This window comes from Macrotis lagotis, chromosome 1 (genome assembly GCF_037893015.1).
Source record: "Macrotis lagotis isolate mMagLag1 chromosome 1, bilby.v1.9.chrom.fasta, whole genome shotgun sequence".
Lineage (NCBI taxonomy): Eukaryota > Metazoa > Chordata > Mammalia > Peramelemorphia > Peramelidae > Macrotis > Macrotis lagotis.
The window spans coordinates 430,326,729-430,340,403 of record NC_133658.1 but is presented as its reverse complement, the minus strand read 5'-3'; the positions used below and the strand labels follow the sequence as shown (position 1 = coordinate 430,340,403).

The following is a 13,675-nucleotide window of genomic DNA, read 5'->3' as shown; positions in this document are numbered from 1 at the left end:
TCGTGAAGCCTAGCCCTCAGGGCACACAGCAAGCACAGTGGCCAAGGCAGTCCAGATCCAGGAACAGAAGAAGGCGGAGCCAGTAAGCAGGAGCCCCCAGGGCATGAGCCCATTGAACCTAGGGAGGGGAGTGAAGAGAGAGACTTCCTAGGTCTGTCCTCTGCCCCTGGAACAGGACTCTGGGGCTCTGACCACATTCAGATCCTGATCCCAGTCTGGGCCCCCCCACCTCAGCCCCGTAGCAGAGGGGGGCGCATATGGTCATTCACAGACCAGGAGGGAGGACAGAGCCTCACACACTGAGACTCTTGTGGGAGTGTCCCAAAAGCTCAGGAAGCACCCCCAAAACAGGCTTAGACTGGGAAAATGAGCAAGCAGAGAAACAAGAGAAACACCATTGAGAAATACATTATCTATGAGCCCAAGAAGGATCAGTATACTCAGTCTGAAGATGAGGAAGCACAAGCTCCTGCATCTAAAGACTCCAAGAAAAACAGAAATTGGGCTCAGGCTATGACAGAGCTCAAAAAAGACTTTGAAAATCAAATGAGGGAGTTAGAAGAAAAACTGGGAAAAGAAATGAGAGAGTTGCAGGAAAAACATGAAAATGAAGTCAGCAGCCTAGTCAAGGAAATCCCAAAAAATGCTGAAGAAAATAGCATGCTAAAAACCAGCTTAGGTCAAATGGATAAAACAGTTCAAAAAGTTATGGAGGAGAGGAATGCTTTAAAAAGCAAAATTGGCCAGATGGAAAAAAGAGATAAGAAAACTCTCTGAGGACAACAAATCCTTCAGACAAAGAATAGAATTCAGGGAGATTGATGAATTTATCAGAAATCAGGAATCAATACTTCAAAACCAAAAAAATGAAAAATTAGAAGAAAATGTGAAATATCTCATTGAAAAAACAACTGATATGGAAAACAGACTTAGGAAAGATAATTTAAAAATTATTCGAATACCTGAAAGTCATGATCAGGAAAAGAGCCTTGACATCATTTTCAAAGCATTACTACAGGAAAATTGCCCTGATATCCTAGAAGCAGAGGGCAAAATAGAAATGGAGAGAATCCACCGATCCCCCCCCCCCCCCCCCCCCGAGAAAGAGATTCCAAAAAACCAACCCCCAGGAATATTACAGTCAAGTTCCAGAACTCCTAAGTCAAAGAGAAAATATTACAAGCAGCCAGAAGGACACAATTCAAATACTGTAATGCTGCAGTCCAGATCACACAGGACTTAGCAGCAACTACATTAAAAGCTCGTGGGGCTTGGAATATAATATACCAGAAGGCAAAAGAGCTTAGAATGCAGCTAATAATGAACTACCCAGCAAGGCTGAATGTCCTCTTCCAGGGAAAAAGATGGACTTTCAATGAACCAGGGGAATTTCAAATGTTCCTGTTGGAATGGCTAGAGCTGAACAGATGGTTTGATCTTCAGATACAGGACTCAGGTGAAGCATGGAGATTGGAGGAGAGGGGGAAAATATGAGGGACTTAATGAGGATGAACTACATGTATTCCTGCATAGAGAAATGACACTGATAATACTCATATGGACCTTCTCAGTTAATAGAGCAGGTAGAGGGAGCTTTTATAGTTGAAGCACAGGAGAAAGCTGAATTTGAAGATAATATAGTGTAAAAATGGAGTCAATAGAAAAAAGGGAAATGTAATGGGAGAAAGAAAAAGGAGAGGGGGAATAGGCCAAGATATTTCATATAATAAGATTTTTCTTTATTACAATGAGCTACTGCAATGATATGGAAGGGGGGGGAAGGCAAGGGGGAATGAGGGAATCTTTGCTCTCCTCAGAGATGGCTAGGAGAGGAAACAGCATATATACTCAGTGGGGTATAGGCATCTGGAGTAAGAAGGAGGGCGGAGCAGGGGGAAGGGGTGGGGATGTGAATAAAGGAGGAGAGGATGGAACATGGGGGGAGAGTGGTCAGATATAACCCATTTTCTTTTTTACTTCTTGCAAGGGGCTGGGATTGGAAGGCCTGTCCGGGACCATAGGGCCAGGTTGATGCTAGGCCTAAGGGATGGTATGGGGGGCTCAGGGCTTCTTGACCCCAGGGCCAGGGATCTGTCTGCTGTGCCACTCAGCTAAGCTACAGCAGAGTCAGAGTGAAAGGAGAGAGAAAATATAGTACATGGTAGTGGAGAAATATGAGAGGAGGGAGTTGCGATCAGCAATGGCAACGGTGGAAAAATATGGATGTAACTTTTGCCATGGACTTATCATAAAGAATGTGATCCACCCATGACACAGTTGTTGGTGTTGGAACAAAGACTCAAGCACATTTTTTATTATTATTTGGGGGGGGGTGCAGGGCAAATGGGGCTGTGTTGCCCGCCTGGGCTGCATAGCAGGGTAATCGTTGGGTGTCTGAGGCTGGATTTGGACCCAGGTGCTCCTGGCTCAAGGGGCAATGTTCTGTCCACCACCTAGCCACCCCTACTATTATTACTATTTTATTTTATTTTGGGTCCTTTTTTTTTTTTTTTTTTGGTTTTTTTCAGGGCAGTGGGGTTCGGGTGGCTTGCATGTCACACAGCTGGGTGATTGTTGGGTGTACAGGCCCAGATGTGGGCTTGGGTGCTCATGGCTTCAGGGCTGGTGCTCCGTCCACTGCGCCAACTGGCCATACCTACAATTATTACTATTATTTTTTATTTTAATTTTTTTCTCTCCCCTTTATCACTCAGGTGAGTCTCTATTTTTTGGGGGGAAGAGGTATTTTGTTTACTCTTAAACAAGAATATTTTATTAATGTATAAAAAACATTTGTACAAAATGAGAATAAATAAATATTAAATATTAAAATTAAAAAAATTAAAAACCATTGAGATATATTTTGAAGAATAGGGTATGTGCCGAGTTTTGCAGTTTTGTTTTTTGCTCAAATAAATATTAATAAATTCAAAGTTTTTCCTTCCTTTGAAAAAAGAGAGTCAGTGTGGTACCTTGAATAGAACACTGATCTCAGTGCCAGGATGACTTGATTTCAAGGGCTGCCTCTGACATATTGCTTTCGTGAATTTACCTCGACAAGTCACTGCAACCTAATGTTCATTGCTTGGTGGGTAAGTTGGTAGAGTACCAGGTTTATTGTCTAGAAGACCCTCCTGTCTTCAGATAATTTAAGCTATGATTAGATATTTACTCACTGAGTTACCCTGGCTTAACCTCACTTAACCTCTGCCAACGTAAGTTTCCTCATCTGTAAACAACAAGGATAATAATAGTATCAATCTGCCAGGATTTTTGTGAGAATAAATGAACTAATTTTTATGAAAATGATATTCTGGGTTTTTGTAATATAGAAATGTTGGTTATTGTTATTTATAAGTCTGGAATATTAAAATAGTATATAAAATGTGGAATATTGAATAATTCTTTTGTGTTCTTCCTTAATGTATCTGGTTAAAGTAGAACATCAGACTATCATTGTCCTGAAACATTTTTCTTTGAACAATAATAGCCATCAAATTATAACTCTTCTCTAAAGCACATTAGCATCCAATTAGCACAATTAGATCCAGTACTAAATTAGGACTTCGACCTTATGTTGCTTATATTGGATTGAATTTATTCAACTTTTTTTCTTTAACTGACAGAGATATTAAACCTGACAATGTTCTTTTGGATATGAATGGTCACATTCGTTTGGCAGACTTTGGATCATGTTTGAAGATGAATGACGATGGAACTGTATGTAGCTTGGGAATTTTCCATTTGGGGTTTTTCCTTGATCTTAAATTCTGCAATGTGAATGATTTTTTTTGAAGAAATATATTATCAATGTGAACAGAAATTAATATTCTAATCAATGTGAACAGAAATGAATATTCTATTTAGTACTAGCAGCTGACCAAATTTTTTTTAAACTCCAATGAAAAGATGATGTTTAGTGGAAACACTTGTCAGATATAATATTCGTAGAATTTCCTTAAATTTAAAAAAATCCTGCTACCACAAAACTATATTAAATGAGTTTTTATTTTTCAGTAACGTACTTAGACTTACTTATTAAATGATTAAGTATTATTAAGTATTACTTGATAATAAGTACTTAAATTTAAAAAACTATATTCTGTCATCTGTCATATTAACTGAAGTGTATAGTCTTTTTACCATATTGGTATAAGGATAATAAGCTCTTTAATTATAGTGACTAATAAAGACTGCATGCCAAGATCAAAAGGTTGCGGTTTATGCTGACAGGAGGAAGTATACACAGTGACAGATTACAAATCTTTGAAGTATTGGAGAAGTAATAATAATTTAAAAGAAAATGTGGTATAACGAATATAAAACTGGTCTCAGAGCCAGGATAGCGTGAATTTGAGTCCTGCCTTTGATACCTACTGACTGTAAGGACCTCAGCAAGTCACTGGAACCTGAGTGATAAAATTCAGTTGTAGGTGATGCAGTGGGTAGAGTACTAGGCCTGGTGTCAGAAAGATCTAGGTTCAAATTCTATTATTAATAGTGTTCTGCTTTTGACTTCCCCCAAAATCATATTTTCATGTGGAAAATTGTAAATACTTAGCTGACTTATGAATTGATGTTGTTAGTAATTTCACAGTAATATTTTCTCTCTATTTGATATCATCTTGAGTCTACTTAAAATTTAGATTGTTATTGTTAAAAAAAATAGAACTTCATCCCTTAACTAACTCATTCTTGTTATTTTACCCTTGTAAAACTTATGAACTATTAAAAAAGCAGGAAAACTCAGTTTACATAAAACTATAAAGTGAAAGTACTTTGGCCTATAATACACCTATTATTTGTTTCACATATCAAATTCCAAAATATTCCTTCAGTGGACCAGGTGAAGAGATGTGGAATTGATGAAAGATCTGATAGTTGGTAATGGATTTAATTTTTAGACTCTAGACTAAGCCCAAAGATTAAGTATTTTTTTTAATATTTCCCTGGGACTTTGCCCTCTTCTATTTAATATTTTTTATCAGCTGATTTCATGAAGGCACTGATGGCATGCTTGTGAAGTTTAAATTTGCCCAATATGAACCTGGAAGAAACAGCTAACATAGGTGAATTACGATCCAAAAAGATCTGAAAAGACTAGAATGAAGGATTCAGTCTACTAAGAAGAAATATTAAGTAATAAATGTAACATCCTACACTTTGGTTCCAAAAGTCAACTGCACTAATATGAGTTATTTCTACAAAGCAGTTCATGTTAAAAGTCCTTAAGGTTTTGTGAAATGAATATTCAATGAGTCAGTTTTGTGACATAGCCAGAATACTTCCTGCAATCTTTCTTTTTTCTAAGTGCTTTACAAAACATCCTTCTTAATGAATTTTGTTTCTTGACTCTTTGCCAGGAGTTCCATAGTTTCCCATAGTTCCACCGGCTTCTCTCTCCTGAAAATTATAACATTAGTCCATCACCAAGCCTTTGCAGCTTTTCAGAAACTATTGACAGACCCTCTGTAATCACAATCAATAGATTTTTCAGTGCCAAAGTTATAATTACTTGGAACTCATTCTGGGCAGCTGTGGCACATTTCTTAGAGCTGTATATTTTCACAAGCATATTAACATAATTTATTTTGCCTTATTTTATTATAATAATTGTTTTTGTTATTACTGGAGGCATTGTGGCATAGTGGATAGAGAGTTGGCCTCAAAATCAGTATATCCCAGATTCAAGTCCCGCCTCTGACATACTGACCTGAAAAAAATCACTTAGCAACTAGTCTTTCATTTTACATATAAAGAAATTTCACTGTATATAAAAAGAATCTGGAACCCAAGAAGGAAAAGTGACTTGCCCAGAATCACAGACTTAATAAGTACTGGAGGTGCTAGTTGAACCCAGATCTGAACACTTCCAGATCCAAGTCCCAGCCTGAGCTCTATGCTGCTCTTTTCTTCATTTTTGCTTGTTGTCCAGACTTGGCCTCTCTTAGGAACTTATCACAGAGCATAGAGCTTGATGAAGTAGGAAGTCAGCCAGTGTCTGTTCACTGACTGACTTGACTTCTGTTCCAAAATTACTTTTGACTGCTTTCCCAGTCAAGGTTCCTATTCCCCCATTTTATCTCAGGTAGGAAATCATTCTGATTAAATTTTATTCATACTAGTTTAAAGTTAAAATAAATGATCTTCATGCAGCCTTTCAGTGTTTACTAAAGACTTTTACACACTCACTGGAGCCACACAACAATTCTGTAAAATAAGTGCTACACATGTGAAAAAAAATGAAGCTTACCCTAGGCATGTCACTCACAAACTCTAAAAGGTAAAATTTTATTTAAGACTTCTTGGCTCCAGGTCTGTACTTTTTCACTATTGTATCATATTGCCTGTTATTAATGATTAGTCTCTCCAATCCATAATAGACCCATAACCAAGTGGACCCGAAGGAGCTGCACTTCCTGATTCTCAGTCACGATTAGCCTATAATTAATGTTTTTCAAAAATTCTGAGCTGACAGGTAGGCATAACTTCAGATTATAGGTGATATATCCTAGTATTCAGCACCAGGTGGATCACCTAGAGCAGGCCAAGAGAGAGAGTTACTTTTTTTGTTTTGCTTTTTTGTTTTTGAAAGGCAAAAACCACAACTAATTATTAAGTGTCTGAGTCTGGAGTTGAACTCAGGTCAGTGCTCTATCTATTATGCCTCTATATCTATATCTATATATTTTATATATATTATCCTGGTGCATTAAAAGCACTTAAAAGCCCATTGTTTGATTTTCTATCCCTATTCCAATTTGTCCATTAAACTGTGTCCCACAGAAATTAAATAACTTGCAATTCAGACAGTTAAAGGGTAGAATTGGGAGTCAAATAGGCTTTGACTGACTCCAAATCTCATGCTCTTTCAAATAACATGGGCATAGGACTGCCTGGCATTAAGATGAGGGCAACGCCATCACTCTTTATTATCTAGGATCAAAACCATGCAACCTTGGTTTCACTTTTAAGATGGGAAAAGCTGGTAAGAGAAAGACAAATACAGTCTGGTCTTTCCTCGTAGGCCCTGAACTGGATATGGTAATTTGTAGCCTTCAAATACCTAGGCCACAGGTGTCCCCTGCCAAAAACGTTGGGAGTCTTAACTACCTGGATTCCCCTGAAATATTGATTTCAGACTTTTCAGAGATACACGGACAGCTTCTAGTTTCATCTAGTCTCTCCACACCTCAATCACAATCCAGAAACATTTTATTTATTTATTTATATTGAGGTGATACTAATAAAAATCATCTACATAAGTTACTTAGGTTTATTCTTTCTTACCCTGCAATATGATGATAATTAAATATCTTAAAATATGTATTAGAGACATATAATCAAATAAAACTGAACTCAAGGCATAAATTTTTTTCTCATGGCCATCTAAAATTCGTTAAAATTATGGGACTCTTGGTCATGAACTATGTTTTTGAGAAATAATGAACTAAAGAAGAATTTTCTTTTACCAAATCTGCTTTCTAGTAAATCTTTTCATAGTAATAAATTTTAGAGATAAAGTTGGTTGAACTACATGTTAACAATACATGTCTTGTTATAATTTTCACTAGGTTAGTTAAGAAATGAAATTGGTCATAGCGGTGAAGGTTTTTTACTGAAGAGTAGAAAGTTTGTCAGCTCTCAGTGAAAAGAGTAGTACTCTGATGCAACCAGAGTTGCATTTCAATGTATTCATAACGTTTACATGATAATGTTCTGGAAATGCATGTTTTGGAGACTAATTGCTTTGGTTGAGGCTATTGAGATAGCCTTGTTGCTTCAAGTAAAACCTATTTATCTCAAACTGAAATTTGCAATATAGAAATTAGTATAGTATGGAAGATCAATATAGTCATATCCTATTTTATAATGATGCAGATATATTTCTTCCTCCACTTGAGGCACCTCTGAGAAGCATAGACTTCAGAGCGGAAAGGACATTTACAAGCTATCTGTGTAGCACTATCTTGTGTAGCATTTACTCCTCTTAGGGATTCCTATCATAGCCCCAAGTCATTATCTTCACTGAAAACCTTAAGTTGTGGGGGACTCATAACATCCTGAGAAAACCACATTACACTTTTGAACTGTGTTGATTGTTAGGAAGCTTATGGGGGAAGGAGTGGAGAAGTACATATTGATATGAAATGTAACTTCTAACCATTGTTCTTAGTTTTCCATTCTGGAATCAAGCAAAACAAATTTAATACTTTCAAATATTTAAAAACAGCTTATACTAACATGGAATCTACTTTTAATTTTATATAGTAAAATTTTCAATATATTGAGATAGATACCTGTAATTTGGCTATTCAGATTATCTTTTGAATTAAACTTTGCTTACTCAAACTGGGCTTTTAGAATATGTCATTAGCTTACCTTTATTCTATAGCTCTTTTTTCTTTTATAGTTTTTGTAAAAATTGGTAGAATTTTATTGAATGATATAATAGCTTGCATTTCTATAGAGTTTTACAGCTTATAAGTTATTTCTCAAAATAACTAAAGAGCGTAGTGCATATACTATCATTCCAGTTTTACAGGTGAGAAAAGTGAGCTTTAGAGAAGTTTAAATGACTTGAAATGTTAAGCAGTTGGTGGATTTCTAAGATTTAATTTTAAAACTTTTCTTTCCCTTCTCTAAGGTCCAATCTTCTGTGGCAGTGGGCACACCTGACTACATTTCTCCTGAGATTCTACAAGCAATGGAGGATGGAATGGGAAAATATGGTCCAGAATGTGATTGGTGGTCTCTAGGTGTTTGCATGTATGAAATGCTATATGGTGAAACGCCTTTTTATGCAGAATCATTAGTGGAAACCTATGGAAAGATCATGAATCATGAAGTAAGAAATAATATTTCTAAATAAGTAGAATAGTATTTCTTCTTTTTGTATATGTAAAGTAATATAATTTCACCACCATACTTTTTTGGAAGCTTTAGTGATATGATTTGCTAAGGATATATTAATTGGAATGAAGAGCTTTCTCCTGACTATCTGTAGACTACGTTAAATGCCAGTTATTGAGCAAAAATTCTCTTTGAATTCAAGTTAGGATATTTAAGAATAACAAGGTAAGTGTTTCAGACTCTTGAAGTTCCATTTGCTGTATTTTATTGCTTAGTATCACTCTTTTAGCCATCATTTTTTACATTTTCACACAAAAAATTAAAGCATGGTAATAATCCAGTTCATTTGGGTCTTTCATTGCTTATTTGAAGCTCTACTAAAACATTTAGACTCTGAGGGGAGAAGCAAAAATATCTTCAAAGATGCCCTGCTGGGTCATTCAGGTAAAAATAAAAAACCCCTTTGTTACCAGCTGTCATATCGAGGACAATTAATAAAATCACCTGATTTCCACACTTAAAGAATAGTAAACTATTTTCATGTTAGAGTTCAACTCATTACAATTTGCTTTACCTGACCTCTATGCAAAGAAAAAAAGGATATCTCAGTACATTTAGAATTTAAAATGCTTGATACAGTGTCATTGCTAGAATGGCTGTTTACATATTCAAATTCCATAGAATCAGATTACCTATTGAAATTGAATTAACTATTCTATACTTAAATATATATGTTTTAATGAGTATGCAGATATCATGAGCAATTATTCAACTTATTATAGGGAGGACTTAGGTGGAACTACAAAATACTTTTAGATGCTTTGATGGTGTTTGGTTGTTTTTTTTTAGTTTAATATCAGTATTTTTTTCTGTGAGGTGTCTAAAATTATAAGGAAAGATAGTGGGGAAAATATGAATAAATGAACACAGCTACTCATTTTACACACTTTACATAGTACCCACATGTAAAATAAGATCATGCCATAATTATAAAGTACAACCCCCATGACCACAAACAGTTGCAATTCCTAAATTGTCCTATACTAACTTTATCCAAAGATTGCTCTATTTTTTGTAGAGTATAGCTTATTTAAAAAAATATGCTGTTAAGATGAGATTTCTTAAGTATATAATTATTATATTTCAAGTTAATTATTCTTAAATTTTCTTCAGATATACTTATTTACTATATACAAGACACTAATAGATATTGTTTTTGAGAAATTCAGAACTTTAAGGGTATTTTCAGCTCTAAAGATAGTGAGAAAAGGCAATTTTGTGATTTTGATTTTCGAAAAAGATAAAAATTGGTGATGGCAGATATTTGGAATTTTCATTTCTAATAAAATTTTCTTACCACTTATATTAACTAGCCTTTCAATTGAGTTATTAATTTGAAAAGTAAACTTATGCTTTTGTTTCTTGAGTGATTGATACATTAAAAATTTGACTATATTCTATTAACGGTATAGAAGCAATTGAGCTAAGATTTTTTTATAATATAATTGGAAAACAGTGTTCATAATTTTACTATAATTTATGAAAAAGCTAGACTTGTGAAATATAAGAATTATAAAGATAATTGATTTTCAAATAGTATTATATGCCTAATATTTCATTAGAAAAAAAATCAAAGCATTCAATCCAAGAAGTTTAATGAACCTAGAAATTAACTTGCAGTTTGACAAAAGTTTGTCAAAACTACTTTTAAAAATGCCTAGAGGTGGCATAGTGGATAGAACACTGGCCCTGGAGTCAGGAATACTTGAGTTCCAATCTGGCCTCAGACACTTAATAATTACCTAGCTGTGTGACCTTGGACAAGCCATTTAACCCCATTTGTTTTGCAAAAAAACCCTAAAAAATAATGCCTAGAATTTAGAATTGGGAATCCTCATAGGATTAAAAATACTGGCTCCATCAGTGATTAATGTTGGAAGGGATGTGGGAAATCTGAGACACTAATACATTGGTGGAGCTATGAACTCATCCAACCTTTCTGGAGAGCAATTTGGAATTATGCCCAAAGGGTTAAATGTGCATGTCCTTTGATCTAGCAACTTTGATCCACTACTGGGTCTATTGCCTGAAAAGATTATGAAAAAGAGTGAAAACATCACTTGTACAAAAACATTTATAGCAGCCCTGTTTGTGGTGGCAAAGAATTGGAAATTGAGTAAATGTCCTTCAGTTAGGGAATGGCTTAACAAACTGGTATATGTATGTCATGGAACACTATTGTTCTATTAGAAACCAGGAGGGATGGGAATTCAGGGAAGCTTGGAAGGATTTGCATGAACTGATGTTGAGTGAGATGAGCAGAACCAGAAAAACATTGTACACCCTAACAGCAACATGGGGGTGATGATCAATCTTGAGGGGCTTGGTCATTCTATCAGTGCAACAATCAGGGACAATTTTGGGCTATCTGCAAAGGAGAATACCATCTGTATCCAGAGAAAGAATTGTGGAGTTTGAATAAAGACCAAAGACTATTTTTAATTTGGGGGGGGGGGATCTGTTATTTTATTATTTAATTTTGCTATCTTTTATACTTTATTTTTATTCCTTAAGGACACAATTTCTCTCTCATTTCTATTTCAACTTAAATCAATGTACAGAATGGAAACAATGTAAAGACTACCTTCTGTGGTGGGGGGGAGGGAAGGAAGATTAGGGGGGGAATTGTAAAACTCAAAATAAAATCTTTCAAAAAAAATGAAAAAAAATACTGGCTCCAGGATATGTATTTTGCTCTGAAATGCTTTCTGAACTCATTTTGGGAATGTTGCATTTTCAAAGTTTTTTGGGCTTAGAGAGCAAATGAAGGAAACATAATTAGCCATTCTCTGTTTAAAAGTATATGGAAAATTATTACTAATTGCTAAAAATTTAAGTTACAGATCAGTGTCTCATTTAGCAAGTAGCATTTTCAGTTAAGTCACCTTTTTCTGAGTAGTGTTTGGCTAAGGTTATCATTTAAATCAACAATTCCCGAACTTTGTTAATCATTACATGATATGTTTAAATAGAACAGTGATCTTTAACGGATCAAATCAAAGTACTCACAAACTATGAGGTAGAGTTATCTCTGGGTCCAGTCATCTTGACCTTTTACTTTGCATCTCCCTGTCCTTTCTCCCTCTCTTATCTACCCCCCCTCAACTCCCCCACCCTACCCCCCAGAAAAACTTTAAAAAAGAGCTTATTTACCCTTAATTGAAAAATATATCCAACTCCTAGAAAGCTGAAATTGCTTTAGGAAGAGGGAAGAAAAGCCAGGGTGAGAGGATTTCTTTATCCTCAAGCATTTCTTTCCATTTTTAAACCATTAATAAGTTGAATAATTGATCTTTTCCTATTTTGTACAAAAGATACTATGAACATGAAGAAATGGAAATAGTATAAAGAAAATCTGGGTTCTTAAAATTTTCAGACCACAGAGTGTTAAATTTAAATAATCTTGATAGTAAATTATATATAGAGTTTTCTGGGTCCTCTTAGGTTCAATTGGCATTGTCCAAATAGATAATATCCACTCTTTACTTTTTTTGTTAATGAAAAATAAATTTTCTGAATATTTGACTTTTGTTATCATTAATTAGATTAATATTTTCATTTCTGGAGTATTTAAGCTCAATACAATAAGTATCTGTATACTTTTCCCTTAAACTTAACTCCTCCCTCCAGGTAATTAGGTGGTCTCTGTGTGTCTCTGTAGGGTCTCCTAGACTCTGTTGAGGTAACATATGCCAGCTTATACTTTAAAAGCTCTAATAAGAGTTAGCTTTCTATCAGATTCAAATGCTGAGGTTTAAATCTAGAAATAGGTTCTCACAAGTAGAAAATTAAATTAAATAGTGAAGTTCTTATCTTTCCTTTTCTCCATTTCAGCTTTTCTCTTAATTCTCATTTTCTTTTCCTCCCATCTTGCTTTTTTTTTGCTTTCTTCATTTTCCTTCTCATTATCTTAAGAGCACATATCATTCAAATACCAAAATCATCTTGTGACAACATGACAACAATATATTCCTCCATATCCCACAAATAAAAAACCAAAAAAAGTCTTCCTAAAATGACTTAACTTGGTATTTCACAGAGAATTTAGGCACATATAAATCTCAGTCGTGAAAAGGAGAAGGTTTTATATTTAAGTGATACTCTTCTACTTGACTAAGTATAACAGGGTTAATTTTTTCCAATTAGATAACAAAAATAAGTCTGAAAATTCTCTTCTTGTTACCATTCCAAATGACTTTTGGGCTGTTTTGAATTAGAATTTGTTTTGAATACTATTGTCCTACTATATAGTTTTTCATATAATTTGGTATTCCTTCATATATATATATATATATATATACATATATCTGAATAAATGTTGAACTTAATTTTTTTTGTAGGAGCGTTTTCAGTTTCCTTCTCATGTCACAGATGTATCTGAAGAGGCAAAAGATCTCATTCAAAGACTCATCTGTAGTAGAGAGCGCCGACTAGGACAGAATGGAATAGAAGATTTCAAAAGGCATGCTTTTTTTGAAGGAATAAATTGGGAAGACATAAGAAATCTAGAAGCTCCTTACATCCCAGATGTTAGTAGTCCTTCAGATACATCAAATTTTGATGTAGATGATGATGTATTAAGGAATCCGGTAAGCATTAAAAACACTTTTATTGGTTATTAGTATAGATTAAAATGAAAAGCGCGTGCCATTTTTCCCAGTTTCTTTTTTTTACATTTGGTTTCCAAAGATAAATTTTGTGATATTTGAAATTTTGAGCAACTTGACTTTTGTACTTTATCTGAATTTCGGTTGTATTTTGC

At 34.7% G+C, this 13,675-nt stretch overlaps 1 protein-coding gene across 1 annotated transcript in view; it reads left to right on the top strand.

Moving 5' to 3' along the window:
* CDC42BPB (CDC42 binding protein kinase beta) overlaps nucleotides 1-13,675 on the top strand; it is a 172,663-nt gene that overhangs the window by 90,124 nt on the left and 68,864 nt on the right. Inside the window, exons 6-8 of the mRNA XM_074213159.1 lie at nucleotides 3,627-3,720; nucleotides 8,648-8,848; nucleotides 13,254-13,502. Coding sequence (XP_074069260.1) covers nucleotides 3,627-3,720; nucleotides 8,648-8,848; nucleotides 13,254-13,502 — 544 coding nt within the window. The remainder of the gene's footprint in view (nucleotides 1-3,626; nucleotides 3,721-8,647; nucleotides 8,849-13,253; nucleotides 13,503-13,675) is intronic.